The following is a 22,003-nucleotide window of genomic DNA, read 5'->3' on the forward strand; positions in this document are numbered from 1 at the left end:
GACCATTGAAGGTAAGGCAAAGGAGCGACACATCGTAAAGTTGTATTACCGTTCATCTATACTTCGTTTTGGTTGGTTTGGATGGCTACACCTTCTTATACCGCTTGTTGAAGTGTTGTGAAGGGGTTGAGTGTCTGGGATCGTACTACTGTTGTTTTGTACCTGGGCTCATGGCTTGGTTTGCTTGATTTACTTTACTTTAATTCTGATTGCCACATCCGAGTGGTACCTCGAATGTTGGCAGTGTCTTATATGTTTCCAAATTAACTCAACAACTAAAGAAATACATGAGGTACAAGCAATCCAGATATGTTAGTTCAGAGTCCTTTGTTGGTTTCCATCATCTGCTGAGTGTGCTGTTCCAATTTATCGGCAAGCTCGGCGTCCTTTGCTGGACCACTCTCCCACCATGGTTCGCCAAAGCGGTTAAAGATGTCTAGATACGCACCACTCTGATCCGGTTTCATGTCTTCACTTGCAGCGCAGAACAAGCTGTTGTACGAGCCCTTGTCTGCCGACCAAAACATGCCAGTCATCCGTAAGACGGATATAAAACTAGTCATAATGAAGCCTGCCTTATCAACTCCGTCTGCGAGATTTGTTTCTACCAGGCCTGGATGTACACAAGACGTCCAGATCTCACCATCGTTGTTGTGGGCGCTGGGGGAACCTGGACCGTACGCCTTATGCAGGTACTTAGTGTGCAGGACATTGGCGAGCTTGCTTTGCCCATAACGGATCATCGGAGTAGCATCCTTCAGTGTCAGGTCTTCGAAGTTGATGCCACCATTTGGGGCGCTCAAGTGCCCCGATGAGGTGATGTTGACGATACGCACGCTTCCGGGCGGCAGAGTCTTGGAGGTGTCCAACATCATCTGCTTGAGGTGGTGTGTGAATACCCAGTGCGCCAGATAATTTGTCTGCCATTGCGCCTCGTAGCCGTCTTTTGTGAGCTCGAATGGTGTTGCCATAATGCCTGCATTGTTGACAAGACCGTGCAGCGCTGTCTCGAGTGTAAGAAAGCGTTGCGCTGCCGCAACAACGCTCTTGAGATCCTTGAGGTCCATTTGTAGAAGGTCGACTTGAGCTGCGGGATGCATCTTCTTGATCTCGGTTATGGCTTCTGTACCCTTTTTCGAGTTCCGAGCACACATGTACACATGCGCGCCATGTTCTGCCAGATGTGCGACGGTATAGTAGCCACTGTTTTTGAGCGAATTAGACAAATGCGACTATCGCGACATCCACGCGGGAGACTTACATGCCTGAGTTTCCTCCTGTCACGATGAAGACTTTGCCTTGGAGATCTGGGAGCGAGCTAGGGTGGAACGGCATGTTGGAGAAGATGTTTGATGAAAGACTGTGTTAACGGAGAATGTGAATCTTAAATGCTATAAAGTTAGACACGGCACGTAGTTTGTCCTATGCCCTATGTACGGCCGTAGCCGTAGAAGCATTGCCCATATGATGAAGATGTTGATGCAGGGCGTATGCCAACAAGGCGCAGCTGCAACGAGCGGACGAATCGGCCGGAAACCCCAGGACTTCTTCCTCAGCGACGCCATATACATGTGACATACATGCACGAAAACCGCTACGGACGAGTGAAGCGCGTAGAAGCCGAGTGGCATCGCGTAGCTGCATGTCAGCGCACACGATAGCATCTTACCGTCTCAAGACACAGCCCGTCAGGCAGCAGTTAAACCTAAACGCCGCATATACCTCTTCTCGAGCGGCGCAATTCGAACAAGGATGTATAGGACGAAAGCAAAACTTCTACTTAGCATGTTCTTAATCTTTTGTTCTTGAGTCAGAACCTGGGATATCTACGTAAACACGCAAGGATGGCTCCGGGTTATTGTGCTGAGAGCCAAGCTTTGCGCGACGACCAACTTTCGGGGGTGATCTCCAGATGTGCCCCGCTTCCATTGCCAAGGACCTTGGATTGAAGGTAACCCCTCATCGTCCGCTAGCACTTCCACAATCCGCGGTGTTCCAAACATCGTGTACTGCACAGTGCCAACGGCTTCTTACCATCACCAATTGTACTAATACTATGACCTTTCGCACTCGCCATCCGATTGAATCCGTGTGCATCCCTACGTACACATCCGTGACGATCAATTGCGTGCCTTGGAAACAAGCCATTTGGTTTTCAAAAAGGTGCGAGCCAGAACTCATGCGACGAGCTGGAGGCAGAAATAGCCCTGAAGTATGCCGGATCCCATACAATGTACCAGCTAAGCGACCGTGAAAGAAAGTCCTCTCGGTGACTTTTGAGTCTCAAGGACAAGGCAGGATCACGTCGTCGACGGTAAACCAGATCTTGAGAAACGTAACGCGACCAAAATCGTAAAAAGAGGTGGAAATAACAGGCTGAGAAGGTCGGTTCAGGGTGCGCAACAAGCTAATTCTAGACCCCAACCGGTCATCCTTCCATTGGCTAATCGGTTGTATCCACCTGCAGTGACTAACACCCAACCCCTACCTTGTCCTAACTTCTTCTATTCCACCCCATTTACGAATTGTGTGACTTGCGGACAGGAATTGATTGCGGCAAATGCGCTCCTACTGAATCACAGTCCGTTCACGGTTCTCGCCGCTCATCCTCAGGAGCTTGCGCCATATAAACCAACTACAGCGCCAATCTGAACTATCGAGCTCTTAATGGTCTCGTAACAGGGCTAGGTAGCTCGTGTTTGTTTTTTATGCATCGTACGTGCCGTCGGTGGGGTATGTTCTCTCCAGCATCGCAATCGGCCCGTGTTGGTCGGCGCTGACCGTACTCTTCCCTTCAATCTTCGTCTCGCCTTGCCTTGCTATGTTTACTTCTTTCTCGTCTTGTATGAAGTAGCTATGGTGAAACGTCTGCAGTTCATAGGGGTAGCGTTATGTAGCCTCGTCATTGAAACATCTGCGCAGAAGCGGGAGATATTCGAAGGTGTTTCAGCAAATGCTACTTACGATTATGTTGGTATGCTAATCCCAGTCTACAACTTCTCATTACGTTGCTTAAAGAACACTACCTAACAGAGCAAACTTTGGTAGTTGTCGGTGGTGGTACAGCTGGCCTAGCGATAGCGTCTCGCCTGTCCGAATTTGCATCAGTAGCGGTTCTGGAAGCTGGCGGCCGATATGAGCAAGACAATGGCAATCAATCTGTGGTTCCATATCATGGCCTCATTATGCCTGTGCTTGGCACAAGCGAAGCATATCCTCCCCAATCACTGATAGACTGGGACTTGTTGTCGACTGCGCAATCCGCCGCTGGCAATCGTCGCATACACTATGCACAGGGCAAAACGCTTGGAGGAAGCTCGGCGATCAACACAATGGCTTATCATCGGGCCACTGCTGGTTCATACCAGCGCTGGGCAGATTTGGTCGGTGATCAAAGTTATACATACGACAAGGTCTTGCCGTACTTCAAGAAGTCCGCTACTATCACACCCCCTGACCTCGCAAAACGCAATGCGCCGAATGCGACGGTGCGATACAACGACTCAGCGTTTGACAACGCTCTCCAAGGCCCTCTCCAAGTATCGTGGGCTAATTGGGTTGATCCAGCCCAGAGTTGGCTCGTAAGAGCATTGCAAGCAGTCGGGCAGAAGCTGAGTGTCGATGGTTTCAGCAGCGGTAGCTTGAACGGTGGAGCTTGGGTGCCCACAACCATCGACCCAAAACATGCGACAAGAAGTACTTCCAAAAGCAGCTATCTTGATGAAAAGGAAGGTAAAGGCATGTTGCAACTGACCATTTATCTGCATTCCCAAGCCAGCAGAGTGATATTTGACAAGGACAAGAACGCCATCGGTGTAGCAATGCTATCAGAAGGAGACGAGTACACGATATCAGCAAGGAAAGAAGTCATTCTTTCGGCTGGTGTGTTTCACTCTCCACAGCTTCTTATGCTATCTGGTGAGAAATACTCCATGATCTTTTGATTGTTTGTGTGCTGATTAGTGAAGGTGTTGGGCCTGCAGCAACTCTCTCGGAACACGCTATACCAGTCGTAGCCGATCTCCCCGGCGTAGGCCAAAATCTTTGGGATCAAATCTTCTTCAATGTGCTTCGCAGTATTACCGTCCCAAGCACCGGAGCATACCTCATTACAGCCATCCACCAGGCAATAGCTCTCCAGCAGTATTCAACAAATGCCTCGGGTCCATACAGCTCGGCTGGTGGTTATCTCTCTTTCGAGAAATTACCGCTGAACTATCGTGCGAACTTCTCGTCTCGAACGGAGGCAGCTCTATCAGAATTTCCGTTTGACTGGCCGGAGATAGAATATATCGCGACTGGTTTCCCTAGCGGGAATCCCGACTTCCCCACCATCGGCGCGATCAGCGGCACACTTCTTACACCATCCTCGCGAGGTAATGTAACGATTCTTAGCGCATCGATTTTGGATCAACCCATCATCGACTTGGGCTGGCTTACTGATCCAGCAGATGAAGAAGTCATGGTCGCTGCATTCAAGCGAGTGAGGGAAGCTTGGGACAGTCCTGCACTTGTTGGAATAATCGCCGGTCCAGAAATCGCGCCCGGCACCAACATCAATACGAATGCAGACATCTTAGCTGTGGTGGACTCGCAGGCAAACGTTTTCGGTGTACAAGGGTTAAGAGTAGTTGATATTTCAGTATTTCCTTTCAGTCTGCCTGGGCATCCGCAGGCTTCAGTATACATGTTTGCGGAGAAGATAGCGGACGAGATCTCAAAAACAAGAGAAGCTTACTAGGCGGGTATAACTACGTCTAGCCATGAACAGCGCAATGGAAGGACTATTGCTTCGCAGGTGAAATACAATCTGGGTGCGTTGAAGCGAGTCTTGAACGTTTTGATCACGGTTGCTCATGCCGTTCGGATAGTAGTCGGCGGATTCTATTGCATAGCTCCCGGATGAGCGATACGATCGTCTGTTTGTAGACATGCGTACCTTTTATTGCCAGTGGAATTTCCTACATCGATGAAATTGTGCTAATGACAGTATGCAGTAGATAGAGCTTGATGATCGCCACGGCGGCTGATGTTCACTCACGCCGGTAAACTGGCCTTACACTGGACGGCTAAACTCTCAGAAATCAATTTGAACAGCACTTTGATTAAACAGCAGCACTATCTGCTGGAAACGCGATTACAGTAGGGTTTCCGTGCATATTACGCCACCAATCGTAAAGCACAGCTTACGGATGCAAAGCTCGGTTGACTGGGTTCATGCATGATTGTGACCTGCGCATAAGTACGGCACGAAGTACGAGAGCACTCGCATTGTCGTGCAACGAGATCTTGCATCATGAGGCAGTACTTGTTTTTCTTTTTCATCCCACCTCTCGTGGTTGGCCATGGCTTCGTCCAGAATGCAACAATCGGAGGGAAGGAGTATGATGTATGTAAATAGATGCGACACAAAGCGGAACTGTTGTCACTAACATCCAGTTCAGTTCTATCACGTAATTAATCCGCCATCCAAGAGAAGACATCACAGTTGCTGACCGAGATCAAAAGCCTTATCAGGATCCCTACATGAACCCTGCTGTGGGTCTATCTTGGAAGCTGAGTAAACAACATACTAACAATGAACAGCCACCCCGCATCTCTCGCGAAATTCAAGGCAACTTCCCTATTGAAAACGTGAAGCTCATAGACCTTGAATGTGGTGGCAATACCACTGGCGGAATTATCGGATCACGGCCCGCTCCTTTGCATGCTCCAGCGGCAGCTGGGTCGACTGTTAATCTACGCTGGACAGCGTGGCCAGAGAGTCATCAGGGTCCTGTGATAACGTACATGGCGAGATGTCCTGACACTGGTGAGCATGTCCTGTCAATCGATGATACAAAGAGCGAATTATAATGAGGGTATTTTAAGGCTGCAACGACTACGTCCCCTCTTCTTCTTTGGCGCCAACCTGGTTCAAGATCGCAGAGGATGGCTTGCATTCCACCGACCCAGAGTGGCTCAAGAACCAATGGGGTATGACATCACTTATCAACGCACCAAATGCCGGCGTGAACTACACGATTCCAGCATGTCTGAGGCCAGGCTTTTACCTTGTGCGTCACGAAATTATTGCGCTGCACAGCGCGTATAACGAGGGGGGAGTGCAGTTCTATCCCGGATGCCACCAGCTAGAGGTCACTGGCGATGGCTCGACAGTGCCGACGGCGGGCCTGGTGAGCTTCCCAGGCGCATATGATAGTAAGGATGCTGGTCTTGTATACAGCATCTACAACCAACTACCGTACGATATTCCAGGGCCTGAAGTATTCCAGTGCGTAACATAGCTAAGGGAGAACTACAATAAAGATCTGTCTAAAAGGAAACACATGTTGAGATATACCAATATAACTTAGTACATGAGCAGGATTGCTTCTGCATTCGATCTCTACATCTGGAGAGTAGTGGTAGATATGCCTGTTGTCTGACCTTCTTCTAGACATCAGTGCCTGTGAACAGAATCTCACTCTCCATGTTACATGTCGTCAGAACTCTCAGCCCGTAATTGATGTAAGAAGAGCCACATCATAGTCGATCTATATTCGCTACGTAGACTTCTCACCCAGGCCCATGCTAGCAGATCCCATACACTCTGCCCATATCCATCATCCTGCAACCCCAACTCCTCTTTCCATCCAGCTCAAAACTTCCTCTGCCACACCAACCTTCCAACATCACCCACCTCCCGCACCGTGACCCTCGCCCCCCTCACCTCCTCATCGCCCAATAGATTCTCGTACACCTTTGCAAACTCCGATGCGCTCGTAACCCCATGCTTCTCCGCCTGCTCATCAACCTCGACCCGAAAGCAAAGATACACTTCATTGAACCGTACATTCGTCTTCTCGTTCTCGCGGGCTGCGGCCGTGCTCATGGTAAACAGGGCGCCTTGCGTCATGCCTGGTACAGGAAAGAAGGCAGTTTCGCCCTGCGCGCCAGTGCAGAGAGTCCAGGTGCTGGTGGGATGCTTCTGAGCAAGGAGATAGGGAACGGTGGCGCGGTAGGCGACTGCGAATGATTGCTAAGCAGAGGTCCACCCCTCCTCTTGTCATTGGAAGGACTGCGGCTTACAGAAATTCGCCTCAAAGGCAATGTTGAAGTTGTAGCGTAGTTGTTCCGTTGTGATTTCCGTAAGGGGAGTGGAAACGTATTCGCCGCCGACTGAAGGGGGAGAGGAATTGATTAGTGGACATGTGAGGATGGAAACGAGTCGATCGGGACTGACCGCAAGAGTATACGTGCTGGAAGGCTGGTAGTTGCCCTTCTCGCACCTTTTCGACGACACTTTGAACACCCGTGTCGGACGAGATGTCGGCTTCTGCAAAGGTGATCCCCTGCGATGATCCGACATGTCTGATGAGCTTGTCGGCGGAAGCTTGGTTTCGGACGATCGCTAGAACGTTGCGTTTTGAGTTGAGAGCGCCTTTCACGGCTGCTACGCCGATGTTGCCTGTGCTTCCAACTACCAGGACGGTTTCGGTATCAGATGATGACATGGTAGGCTATCTTGAAACGATTCTGAACAGCTGCAGATCGTCAAAGTAGGTACGAGTATGATCAACGTTGACGGACACTGTGCGTATCGAAATGATTTCTTTTACTTTGCATGGTGTTGACACTGACTAGATATCAGATTTGCAATGCTGCTTCTCCTTGCCAGGCTAACCATATCGTGACAAATCCGTTCGCGGTCTTGTCGCGTTTCGGCTAACTACAAGAGCGAGCTTACAAACACAGCGCCGAAGGATCGATCGAAGGAAGACTTCGACCCACACTGTTACCCCAACAAGTGGGGAGGTACTCGGGGCCACTCATGTTAGGACTTAGCAATTATAATGCGTGTGCTATTGTTGCATTAGGAAAAGCCTATAAGCTACTGTAAATAGGCTGTTTTTAATGCTTAATTAGCAGGGTTAAGATACAGCGTAGCTAGATACTTTTCTCTTTACCTCTAACGCTGTCTAAACAACTAATTTATAAATCGTATAGCATTTTATTTCTCTAGAACTATGCTCTTTATTATCTTCTACGTCTTAAAATATAACTTAGAGCTATTATAACCTATTAGCTGCAAAGCATAGCCTTTAACTCTTACTATCTTAGAATTATTTTTACTTTTATATACTACGCTACTCTAATATAAGCAATCTATAGAAATATATACTTAAGCTTAGTCTCTATAAGCATTTACTACTTAAAAAGCATTCTAGTATACTCTAGTAATAATTGCTTGAGCGTTTTTAATAAACTTTTCTTAATCTTATTTTTTAAAATAGGCTTAGTAGATATATATATAGTTTAAATAAAAATAAGAAAGAAATAGCTTATATTATATAGCGTAATACTAGTTATATAACCTATAATTATATTAAGATAAAGCTAATGTTATTAGAAGAGTTTTTAAAAGTAAAACTAAAGTTCTCTAAATACTTTTTAAACTTAATACTAAAAACAAAGTAATAAATAAGTAAATTTTAATTAATAGTAGTATAAACTAAACTTGTTTATTGCTATATTAGTACATATAAAGTAGCTCGTCTATTAGAAAAGATTTAAATAATTATATATTTAGAACTAGTAGTGTAAACAGATTTAAAGAAGTACTTAATACTTCTACTATATATTCTAATAAGGCTATTATAATAAATCTTATACTAAAAATAGTAAGTAAAACAAGTATATAATAACAAAGAGATACTAATATAAACAAGCTAAAAGAAAAAAGCAATAATAAAAAGTATATATATTGAAGAACAAAAAGATTAAAACAAAGAAATAAATTATAAGTACTTGTAGTAATAAAGGATATAAGCTTAAAATATAGTAATACTGTAATAGAAAAAGATTTTTTACATTACAAGAGTATAAATAATCCATTAAATATAGATACTACAAAGCTTTAGGAAAATAAGTAGAATAAATATTAATATAAGTTATTTATTATACTTGAATCTCCTATAACTTTAGCGTTTAAGCGCATTTACTTTAGTTAGTATATAGCTATTCTACTATTATCTTAAAATTAAAGCTAAGTAAAGTACTTTACTTTTTTGTTAGTGTGGATAAAATTTAAATAAAAAAATAGATTTTATTTACTCTTAATTATATCTATAAGAGTATAAACTCTAGGTTTATAATATTATACTTATATAACTAAAGTATTATACTATACTATAGTTCAGTAAAGGTTTATAGATATGTATATTAGATAGTACCTATAAAATTATTAATTATATAATTTAGCTTAGAATACTTATTTATAAAGTATTAGTATTATAAAATAACTAGTAAAGAAGCTATTTACTTACTTTCTCTAATATAATAGTACTAAGTAGAGTTAGGTCTTATAAAGTTATAGTATATATATACTACTAGATTAGTAATATAAGAGATATTCTATATATTAAGATATATTAAAACGTACAGAACTGTTATTATAAAGCATTTTAAAAATACGTTTTATTAAGTTTTCTTAATTTTATCTTAGTAAAGACGTATATATTATAAAGCTATATAAGTGTTATATTATAGAAAATAGTCAATAATAGAAAGAAAGATTTTAGTAATCAAAAGTGCTTAAAGACATTTTAAATATAAATCGAAATTAATTAAATTTTAGAAGTATATAGAATACTTACATACTTGAAGTTGTTAGTACTAGACATTAATATTATATCTATAACTATAGTTGTAAGTTTTAACTATTTCCTCTTTAACTTTATAAATCAAGTATAGCTTAATTATAGATCGAATATAATTATATTTTTAAAGACACTTTAAGTAGCTTAGCCTAGACTTAGTATACGTAAGCTTTTTTATTAACTAAAATACTTACCTTATATTACAGTAGACTGTACTTACTGTTATAGGTATTACTAACACTCTTTGAAGATAAAGTATTTTTACGTAAATTATAGCAGCTACTTTCTTATTAAGACAAGCACTAGTACGATTATAATTATAATTATAATCACTATTACTACTAAGCAGCTACAAACACTTATACCTTATTAGCTATATTATTTAAAGTAACTATATTCATTTCGCGCCTATATTCTTTTATTATCGATTTCTAAGCTATTTAACTTACTATATTAATTATCTACTACTTTACTAGTGTTTATATCTATGTTTTATTAAACCTTTTCTAGAAATTTAATAACAGTATAAATGAAGTCTAGCTAGCTATTAAATAGACTATTAAGAACGTCCTAAAAGTATTTATTTTACCTATTAGTCCTTAGGCTACTAGCTATAACTATATTATATAACTACTATACTTCTTTATACTAAGTATAAGTAAAAGCTTTATATTTAAGACTTTTTTTTATTCTAGCTTTTATAAAAATAGTACTAACAAAAAGAACTACAAGAGTATATAGTTTCTTACTAAGCTTATTTTTAAGCTCTTTTAAGCTTAATCTAAATAAGTATACTAACTATAAATAAGCTTATACTTAGTAATAGAAGTTAATTTTTAAGTAATTTGTACTAAGCCTAACTTAATTTTTACTATATTAATAGGCGGCTGTTAGCGTGTTATCTATATTTATTGTTGTTAGTATTACTAAATTAATAATAGAGCTCCTAATTACTAGGCGCTCTACTCCTATAGTATAGTTATATATAGTAACTTACTATTTATTAAAAATAAGCTATTTAGGCGTAGAATTTAGGAGAAAAATATCTTAGTCTATATTTAAATATCTTTTAAGGTTTATATTCTATCGTTTAGAATCCTAGTTACTTACTTTTAATTATAGTTATTTCTAGTAAAACTATATTCTTCTTCTCATGTTAAGCTTTATTATAAATATTAAGAGCTCTATAGTAGCTTTCTAAAACTATATAAAGATTATAGCTTTAGCTAAAACTAATAAATCTTTTAGATAAGTATATTTATAGCAATATATAGTAAAAGCTAGTAAGTATCTAAAAACATACTTCTACTGCAATACAATATAGTATAACTTAGTAGCGTTGTATTTGCGTCTTATTACTAGCATATTTGCTATATAAATAGATCTTAGAGATATAATTTAGAGCCTAAGATTAGAGAAATATAATTATAGTTTTTTTAGATAAACAAAAGATCACTCTATAGTATTAATTTTTTATAGCCTATAAGTATAAAGTAAAGTAGTTAATATAGCTGTAAAAACTAAGATAACTATAGAATAGTAATATACTTATAAAAGTATAAGTATCTAGACTCTATGTAAAGAATAAGAGTTACATTTTACTTAGTTTTCAAGCTAGTATATATAATTAGTATGTAATTTAATTTTGTTACTATGTTTTTGCTACCTAGTATTATCTTTATTCTAATAGTCTATTTAGTTATTAATTATGTTTTAGTACTTAAAGTAAATATCTATAACTATTATTACTTAATTATAGCTTCTATCGTTATACTACTAAGCTATTTTTTTTTGTTTCTTTAGCGTCTAAAGTCTTTTACTTTTATAAGTATACTATTATTCTAATATAATTCTAGAATTACAGCTTCATTAAGTACTATACTTTATACTTATAATCTATAATAAATTTATATTATAAAGTAGTTACTTTTCTTTTAGGTAGATTACAGTTATAGGAATTTAAATTTTAGCTTTAGTTTATGTCTTTTAAATTTATTAGTAGCGTAAGCGTAAGAATTATAAAACGTTTTTTTAGTGTAAAGTAATAATACATAGAAAAACTCAGAAGCTACTCTAATTAGCTATATCAAAAATATTTATTTTTCTATCTTACCTTAGATAATATTATTAATTATAAGCCTATCTTAAGAAAAACAATATTTACGCATTTTTAAATTTTAGTTAAGAGCTTTAAGATCTTTTAACTTATTCTTAGTTATAAATATAGCTATTTAGAAGAAGACTGTTAGAGAACTTAAGTAAACTAAAATAAGTTTATTATTAAGTCTATTAAAGCTATAAAAAGTAGTAAGTACCTATTTCTTATTATACGAGCTAGTAACATTCTCTTAACTATTATAATAGGTAGGTAATTATAATAGAGAAAATGTTTCAAAATTTATAATCAATTTACGTATCTTCTAATATTTTTACTATAAATTCACTTTTCTTATTATTTTAGCCTCTTCTTCTAAGATAATAGCCATAATAGATTTATATAAATAAAGATTACCTAATACACTTTATAATAAAACCTTTAGCTCTATCTCTTACTACTACAAACAGTTAAGGTTTCTAATCGTTATATTCTTATTTTATTATATTAAGATAGATGTAACTTTAAGATAACTAGCTTTACTACTCCTTTAAGCTCTAAGATAATTTATTATAACTATAATACAGCTTATATAACAAATTATTCTTTACTATTACCTCTTATCTTTTTACTCTCTAATTATATTTTAGAGTATTATAGCTATCTATAAGTATAGTATTTACTATACTTACTATCATATATATAAGTATACTAACAACTTATGCCTAATTTATAGATTAGATTTTAATTTTAGATTCTAAATTATAAAAGACTATTGTTTTTCTTTCTTTTCTTTAATATTCAATCTGATAATAAGTTTTTTAAGCAGAATATAGCAGTCTTACTAAAGTAACTAATAACTAATGTTTTTACTAACTTAAGAGAAGTAAATACTATATTTAGCTTAAGTATAGTAACTATATATAACTAAACTCTATATTCTTTAGAAGCTTTTATCTACTAAATAGCTACTTTTCTTTAGCTATTGAATATATTTCCTAATACTACTTAAATTTAAAGTAAACGTTCTAAGAGTCTACTTATTTTTATTTCTTAATCTATTATTTTATATCTAATAAGTATGCTTTCTTATTTTTTCTATCCTTAATTAATACTACAGATATATCTAAAAACTGCTTTGTTTTTTTCTATCTTATTTCTATATTAGAGTGTTATTTTACTTTTAAGATACTTTACTTTCTACCTAATTATTCTCTATATACTTACTAGTTGTTATCTATAACAGATAGTACTAATATAGTAGATTATTAAGAAAATAAGCTTAGTATTACTTAGAATTCATTTAATAGGTTTTTAATAGTCTATAAGCTTTATAACTACAAGTACTATAATAGTATATATAAATCTAACGTATATAAGAGTTTACTAAGCTTAAATTACTTACTTAGCTTCTTAGGTAATTAATTGTACTATATATAAGTATAAAACCTTTTTATTATATATTAAAATTCATAAATAAACTTACTATATATTACTATTAGATTTCTATATCTTTGTAATCTATAATGTATGAAATCTATTAGAATCTATAGGCTACTAGAGTAGTAATATATATATATTAAGTAGTATTGTTCTTAGAAAGCTTTGTATATACTACAGCCTCTAGAATAACTTAATTATAGTAGTAGTTTTTACTTTAACTGTAAGTCTATTTCTATTATAGTAGTATAGGATAAGTTTTATCTTTTAATTTAGTTTGTTTATATTAGATAATATTTGTTTTTATTATAATTTTATTTAAAGTGTACTAGAAATCAATTATAATCAGATTTTAAGTTGTTTCCTTTTTTAATGTAGCTTAACTAGCTTAATTTTGTGCGCAATATTATCCTTTATTACTTATTCACTGAAGAAAGAATTTCTTATAGTTAATATTTATAATATATAAACTTTATTTTAGATAATATAACTATAATTTCTTTACTAAAGCATATTATATAACTTTTTAATACGTATTAAATACTCTTATAGACTTCTAAGTTACTATTTAGATTTTAACTTCTAATAATTAAGAGATACTTATATCTATTCTATACAAGCGATCTACGCGCTTAGTTTTAGTTAGCTACTTTATTATATCTATATTTAGAAATTCAAAAAGAATTGTAAAAAAGAGAATATAGTAAGAAAATAAGCTTATAATAGCATTTAAGTTAAAAGTCTTTTAGAAAGATATAATAGAAAAGTGAACTTAGTTTTAGAATACAAAAAGAAATAAATAAAATAAACGAAGTTACTAAAACGTTAGTATATTCTCTAAGTATTCTTAAGATCTAATATTAAGGCTGTTAGTGTAAAGACTTTTAGTTCTAAGTTATTCCTTTATAAAAACAAACTACTTACTTAATTGTTTTTTAAAGTAGAAAAAGGCTTTTAGCTACTCTAAAGATCTAAGTAAGCTTATATTACTAAATAGTTTTAATAAATACTGTTTATATTAAATGTTAGTAAAAACAGCTTAGGATACTTAAGGTATATATTATATATTTATAGTTAGAAAAAACTTGTTTATAGTTTAAAGTAGTAATATACTACTTAATAGTAGTTATACTTAAGCAATATATTAAGCTAAGATAGTATTTAGCGTATACAGAAGGTTATTATATCTATTAACTAATAAAAAGAGACTATTAATTTATTTATAAAGATTAAAATAAAAGAACGAAAGCTATATTTAAAGAAAATATAAACATAACACTACTTTAAGATACGTAACTTTCCTATAACATAGTAAATTCTTTTCTACTATAGTACCTTCTTTATTATAATAATAGGTAAATAGCTAAAAGTTCTTCTTTATAACCTTAGTACTTAGTATAATCTATAAGTTTAAGAAACTATAAATTTAACTTATAATAGCTTATATAAGTTTCTTTAGATCTATGTTTTAAATAGCTTTAGTTTTAGTAATTAAGAAATAGAAGTTATTACAAGCTCTCTAATATACATTAATAAGAAGTAATATTAATATATATATTTCTTACTTACTAGTTTTATTAATAGTAGTACTATAAGGCTATTAATAACAAACAAAGAAGTTTTGTAGATACGTAATTAAATATACACTTAGATAGTATATTATATAGATAGTATATAAAAGTAGGTTAATATTTCCAAACGTATTCCTTACTTTGTAATAGTATACTATCTTACTTAGTTCTTAATCTAAGAAACGAACTAGTAGTAGAAGGTATATAGAGCGTTGTTTTATTATGCTATATTATATTATAGTACTACAATACCTCTTAGCACTTAGCTCTACAATATAGAGCTATATAAATATATATTTCGAAGATTTTAACTAATGTAAATAACGTTGAAAAGTCTATATAGCTTTTTAAAGCTTAAAGAAATCTTTAAATATTTATAAGAAAGCTTTATACTTCTAGAAAAGTAATATTATTTACTAAGATAAGTTTAATTAATAGCAGTAAGTAAGTGTAACCCTTTGTTTTCTAGTTGTTTAAGGAGATCTAAGCGTAATATCGCATATTTAATTTTTAACCTCTATAGTTTTAGGTATTAGGCTCTATTATTATACTTAGAGTTACTCTCTTTAATCTAAACCTAGTCTTTGAAAAATAAGAAAAGTATAACTATTAAGCGCCTAACTATAAAGAACTAAGTAATAACTATAACTACATTGTCTACCTATAAATATATCCTAATAAAGCTAATATAAGGTAAAGAATTAATCTAAAGTGTATACTATTAAGTATATTAAGTGTTTTATTTAGTTAGTCCTCTAATATTATTCTCTAAATATTCTTGTAACTTTATAGCTAATTTATACTTAGAATAAACAAACCTAGGTATTGTTATAGATAGTTTTACAGATCTCTATATAACTTAATATATATATTTATTATTAGAGCTAGGAGCTAATATCAAATTAGTTTATATAAAGTCTTTAAATTAAGAAGCTACTCTTAGAGTTAATTTACTCTAGAAGCTCTTTATCTTTCTAGTTTAATAATATAATTATAACACAATTAGTAAGTACCTAATTAGTTAATAATTACTATTCTAATATACTATTAATATCTTTTAGCTTAAGGAAAGAATTTAACTACTTTAGAATATTTATTTAGTTAGATTTCTACTACTTATGTCCTTAGTAAGTAAAACATTTTCTATAACACGCTTTACAATAATCTAAGCTGTTTTTAATTATAGTAAAAACTTAATACTATAGTTACTTACTTAAGTCTAAAAAACCTATTAGATTCTAATTTTACTTACTACTTAGACAAGTATTCCTTGCTAATATATAGATTAATACGTTCTACTCTAATCTCTTACTTAACTATAACTCTATCTTAATATACTATTTCTGATAGTAAGAGCTTATAGATCTTGAAACTTAGTTTCTAAAAGTACTATTACTTCTGTATACTTCTATTTTTACAATACACAATTATCTAGTTATATTATAGAACTTATATAAGTTATAATTATAGTAAGCTTAAGAGTAGACACTTATTTAAAACGTAGCTAGGCTTTTATTATATTTTTTCTACTTCTTTAAGGAGATTAATTACTTCTATAATAAAAAAGGCTTATAAGGTCTTACTTACCCTACTTGTTAGTACTTTTATACGTAATATACTATTAGTAGTAATTAGAGACCTTCTTATTTTAGATATATATTAAGTATAGTTATTAATATTATTCTCTTTAGTTTTACTCTTTAATAATAGCATTTATGTAATTAGTAGCGTACAGACTATCTTAACTTCGAACTTTACTTACTCTAATTGTGTTTACTTTTATTAATGTATTTATAAGCTTAAAGTAATATTTTATAATAAGGATTATATAAAGAATATTAACTAGTACTCTATAATAAATACTAATAGTATGTCTTTCGCTAGGTATATTACTAAAAAATAGCAAATATTTAACTGTAATTTATATAAGGAGTTAAGATTCCTTTTAAGCTATAACTTTAAGGCTATTTTAAGATTAAGTAGGTAAAAGTATTATTATCTTCTTTATAGAGGCTAAAAAAATTATCCTTAATCTAATATTAAAATATATTATTAATTTAAATATTAGTGTAACTACATAGATAGGTAATATTAATTCTATTAACAAACAATGTAAGGAGCTTCTTTGCTAAGCTTTTATATTACTTCTTTCTTTTTAGTTAAAACTAGAAGCCTATTTACTTTTTTCTACTTTATTAGCTTTTTAGCTTTATTATTTTTACTCTAATATTTCTACCTTGTTTTACTTTTAGACATCTTACTTAGTAAACAAAACTTACTTTACTTTTAAATCTATTTTTTCTTACTTTAGCTTAAAGGTTGTGTCTTTCTACTAGATAAAATAGCTAAAGTGTTTTTAAAGTTCTAATTCTTAGTTTTTTTTCTAAAGTACTTAGTCTTGAGTTAGCTTTATACGTTTTTAAAGTTTCTCTAATTAGGTTTCTACTTTTTAGCAACCTTTTTAGTCTTTTGTATATTATAAATATTTAATTACTTCAATTTTGATAACTTGTTTTAGTATATTAATATTAAGCTGTATTCTCTTAGCTATTATAGTCTACGCTCCTAAGGCTGTAATTATTTAGTATTATTTACTTACTATAATAAGCTTAATTAGCGTATGTCTTTAAGATAAGTTTTTTACCTTTAAGCGTTACAAAGATTAGCTTTAGAAATTTAAGTATTATAAGGTAAAGTATCTTATTAATTCTAATAGTATAGATTCTAGAAACTGTTGTAAAACAGGTTATACTAGTAATTACTGCTTATAATTAAGTAGCCTTTGTAAAGAAACTAGTTTATGCTCTAGTAATTATTTTAATATCTATTATATAGCGTTTAAAAACTTCTACCTTTATAAGTATACTACTTTTCTATTATAACTCTATAACGTTCTCTATATTAAGCATTTTAATTAATACTTATAAGCTATAATAAATTAAAAGTATAGAGTTGTTTCTTGTTCTTTAGTAGAACGTAGTTATAGAAACTTAAAATTAAGCTCTATATTATATCCTTTAATAGGTGTCTTTTAGAACTTACTATAGACTACTTTAATCTCTTATAAAATGGCAATAGAATATTATCTCTATATAATAGTATAAGTATTTTTTATTCTTATACAAGGATAAGTATAAGTTTTCTTTACTATAATTTATATGATTAATTTTAGTAAGCTTTAGAGCTCTAGCTATATTAAACTAGTAGTAATTAGCTTTAAGCTTCAAAACTTAATTAAGCTTAATAAACTTTTTAAGCTCTATTAATCTATAAAGTATACTATACACTATAGATTTATGATATATAACTATAATATAAAACATTATACTTACTATTTTGTACAATCAGATCTTTTAAATTTATATAGCTACAATTACAATTATAATTTCAAATGTATATATACTTAGAGTAGCTACGTATATAGGAGTAATTAAGTTCTTTCTTTTAATTTTCTTTATATAGTATAGCCTTTACTTTATACTCTTACAAAACACTATTATCTATAAATTTTTCTATTCAAACCTACTATAGTGTAATAAAATAATCTATAGATTCTAATTTCTCTAGCTTATATTAAGTCTATAGATTATATAGTTAATTTATATTATCTTTATAAGCAATATAAAAGATTACTTAGCTTTAATACTTTATTATCTATCTTTATTTAGTAAGTAGCTTAAAATACTTATCTACCTATACATACTACTTTAGCTATTGTATTTAGAGTGTTATAGCTTATTCTGTTAGTATAATTCTAACTTTATCTTAGCAGAAAATTATAATCTAGATTTTTAATTATCTACTACTTTAAAATTAAATTTAGTTGTTTATAAGAATATAGTTTTAATTGACATCCCTTTCTATAAGAGAACTACTAAATCGCAATTAATTTTTTTAGTTATATAACAAAGTTATAAGAATACTCTCCTCTTCTAGTAATAATATTTAGCGCTAAGAGTCAATAGCTTTAGTTACAATTGATAGTGTTTCTAGAAAAAGTATAATACAGCTATATATAGTATAGTTTACTAAGCATTTAGAAATATACTCCTACTACAATACAGGATAGTATAACTTATTAGTATTATGCTTGCGTCTTATAACTAGCCTGTCTACTATATTAATAAAAAAACTTTTAGTATTATTACACTTTAGTTAATTAATAAAGTAGTAGTTAAGAAGGTGTTAATTCTACTTATTAAGTAACAATATAAAGATATAAGTTAGCTTAGTAATATCTAGATAAGTACTCTACTTTTTATAAAGTCGTACGTATACTTCCTTACTAATTAGTAGCGTATATAGCTAGATCTCTGTTATAGCTCTATTACTGCTAACCTTTTTTTATAAAAACAATAATAACGCTTAGCTTAGCGCTTAGCGCTTAAAGCCTAAGCCATTTATATAATACTATTAGAATTGCGTATAATTATATCACTTAATCTTTTTTCTAAGGTCTAAAGGCTTCTACTCTGATAATTATAATCGTGTTATACTATAATTCTCTATTTTGGTTTTATTTAGTACTTTGTTATAATAAGAAATTAAAGTATAAGTTTTTTAAAAGAATAGAGTACGCGCACCTTTTTTAATAGAAAAAAAAAAGAATTATTCTTTTTATAACTTATAATTATAGTTTAAATATATAAGCTATCTCTTACTATTCTTAGTAGTTTGAAGTAAGTACTATTACCTATAGTTACGCCTTATATGACAATTCTCCTCTTTAGCTAATAGTTAGAAAGTAGCTCTTTCTATTTAATTAAGGTAATTAGCTTACTCTTAGAGTAGAGATTTAGACTAAACTTTTTTATTACGTACTTCAAGCGCTGAGCTAATACCTTATAAGTAAAATACAACTCTATTAATTAAGGAGCTTATCTAAGTAGTATAAATATAATAATAGAAACTTCTTAGTCTATAATAACAAAACAAGTTAAACTAACTAGAGAAGTAAATCTTTTAGCTAGAAGAATTAAAGTAAAGTAGAAATATAAGTATATAAAATAATTTATTAAGCTTTTACTCTTAAAAGAGGCGTATAATTAACGTTACTATAGCACTTAGCGTAGCGTATACTAAGCGTACGCTAAAACTAAAAAATCTAATAGAGTACCAAAGTAAAGATATTTAAAAATATTTAGAGTTTATTTACTTTTATAAAATAGCTTCTTTCTTCTAAAAAAGTTCAAGAAAGATAAGAATAGACTAATATAGTTAATATAATACTGTAACGAGGGCTCGAGACACACGTCCCTCGAAGGAACAGAGTACGCGCTAAACCTGCTTATAAGGCGCGCCTCGCTCTGTAGAGCGAGGTCAGGATTATTCTCTTTACAACCTACACCTGTAGTCTGAATACATGAGCTATCTCCCACTATCCTTAGTAACGTGAAGCAAGCACTATTGCCTACAGTTACGCCTCACAATTTAGTAAAAAAACTAGACTATTAAATCTTTTACCATAAACTTAAAAGTCTTAGCGAACTAGTTAACTCTTTATACTAAGGTATAAAGAGTTTAATACTTATTTCTAAAACTAAAAACTAAACTCTAGCTATTAATCACTAATTACTATTAGATTTTAGCAACTTATAGATACTTAATAGCATTAGCCTTTATGCTTAAAAATTTTTTTGAAAAATACTTACTATATATAAATATTACTCTTAAGCTGCATCTTAGAAAAAATAAAAGAAAAGCTATTTTACTTTTTAGCTTAGCTAATAGAGTAGACTAAAAGATAAGTATATAATTACTTACTATAAAGACTAGAAGAAGAGCTACTATAAAATTAAGTATTAAAATAGTAACTTAAACTAGCTACTTATTAGTATCAACTATATAAAAAAAAGTTAAGCGTTTTTAAATTTTTAAAGTTAGTAGAGTATATACTCATGAATATCTTACTAAGTATAAAGTATATATATTACGTAAGCGTAAACATAGCTTTAAATTATAAGTTAGAGGTATTCTTAAATATATAAACTAATATTAGTTTAATTAGCTAAAGAAGTACTATAGAAATAGATCTTACCCCTTTTAAAAAAGCTAAACTCTTTAAGCTAAAGTAAATTAGCTTATAATAGTAAAGTTTATATACTATATATACGTTAGACCTACGACTTATTAATAATAATAGTATAGAACGCTAGATTAACGCTACTATATATAGAGTAGATAAAGAAAGTTATTTTTTATTATTAAGGAACTTATTTGTAGAATAAAAAAGTATTACTATAGAGTATAGACGCTAAATCTAGTATTAAAAATATATAAAAGTATAAATATACTTAGTATTAATAACAGAACTCTTTAAAGAACTTAAGTATACTAATATAAGTTGTTATTTACTAAAGACGCTTCTATTAAGTAGTATAAAGTTAGAACTAAAAGTGTATATATACTATATAAATGTAGCGTAGAAGGTTTATATTATATATATAAACTATTAAAATATATATATATTTTTAATAACTATAACGTAGAGATTCTACTATAATATAAAAGTTTAGACTATATAATCTCTATTTTGAAAAGCAAAAAGCTACTCTATAGTATACTTTAAACTTTTTTTTTATGTAAGCTTAAACTACTCTATAAATATATTAAAAAAGCCTTATAGTAGATTTAAGCTTTATATAGTACTAGTGCTGTTAAGGCTTTTATATTATTTATACTTTAAAAAGATAGTACTTTTTACCTCTACATTAACTACTAAAATCTTAATAATATTACTATTAAGAATTATTACTTACTTTTATCAATCAGGGAAACTCTAGATTACTTATTAAGCGTACAACACTGTATAACTTTTAACTTAAAAGATACGTACTACTATATTAGAATTAATATAAAAGATAAGTATAAAACTAATTTCTAAACATAATATAGCTATTTTAAATACTTAGTAATACTCTTTAGTTTTACTAATACTTTAACTAGCTATTAAGCTTATATTAATAAGGCTTTAAGCGCTTATTTAGATACTATTTATATTATATACCTTAATAATATCTTTATATACTTATATAATAAGATAATTATAATATACTAGCGTACTATACGCTCTATACTTTGATTCTTATAAAAGGTAGAGCTATATATCAACTTAAAGTAGTATACTTTTATCTTAATAAAAGTATACTTCTTAAAGTTTATAGTTTTAAAGTATAGTATATACATAGACTCTGCGCGTATTACAAATATAGTTTAATAGCTAACTCTAACTAGTATAAAAGAACTATAATTATTTT

The 22,003-nt window shown here is 31.9% G+C and overlaps 4 protein-coding genes across 4 annotated transcripts; 2 read left to right on the top strand and 2 right to left on the bottom strand.

Moving 5' to 3' along the window:
* Window positions 1-317: 317 nt before the first annotated feature.
* On the bottom strand, window positions 318-1,335 carry J4E82_007031 (uncharacterized protein; the record flags this gene model as incomplete). Its single annotated transcript, XM_051733280.1, has 2 exons — window positions 318-1,203; window positions 1,262-1,335. The coding sequence occupies 2 exons, from the start codon at window positions 1,333-1,335 to the stop codon at window positions 318-320; spliced, it is 960 nt and encodes a 319-aa protein (XP_051587025.1).
* A 1,997-nt stretch (window positions 1,336-3,332) lies between these two features.
* Window positions 3,333-4,741, top strand: J4E82_007032 (uncharacterized protein; the record flags this gene model as incomplete). The annotated part of the gene is made up of 2 exons (XM_051733281.1): window positions 3,333-3,918; window positions 3,969-4,741. The coding sequence occupies 2 exons, from the start codon at window positions 3,333-3,335 to the stop codon at window positions 4,739-4,741; spliced, it is 1,359 nt and encodes a 452-aa protein (XP_051587026.1).
* Window positions 4,742-5,526: 785 nt separating this feature from the next.
* J4E82_007033 (uncharacterized protein) lies at window positions 5,527-6,287 on the top strand (the record flags this gene model as incomplete). The annotated part of the gene is made up of 3 exons (XM_051733282.1): window positions 5,527-5,538; window positions 5,587-5,812; window positions 5,872-6,287. 3 exons carry the CDS (start codon window positions 5,527-5,529, stop codon window positions 6,285-6,287), a joined length of 654 nt encoding a protein of 217 aa, XP_051587027.1.
* Window positions 6,288-6,640: 353 nt separating this feature from the next.
* J4E82_007034 (uncharacterized protein) lies at window positions 6,641-7,496 on the bottom strand (the record flags this gene model as incomplete). Its single annotated transcript, XM_051733283.1, has 3 exons — window positions 6,641-7,008; window positions 7,072-7,161; window positions 7,226-7,496. 3 exons carry the CDS (start codon window positions 7,494-7,496, stop codon window positions 6,641-6,643), a joined length of 729 nt encoding a protein of 242 aa, XP_051587028.1.
* Window positions 7,497-22,003: the final 14,507 nt, after the last annotated feature.

The sequence above is a fragment of the Alternaria postmessia genome, assembly GCF_024291825.1.
Source record: "Alternaria postmessia strain BMP 2775 chromosome Unknown scaffold_44, whole genome shotgun sequence".
NCBI lineage: Eukaryota > Fungi > Ascomycota > Dothideomycetes > Pleosporales > Pleosporaceae > Alternaria > Alternaria postmessia.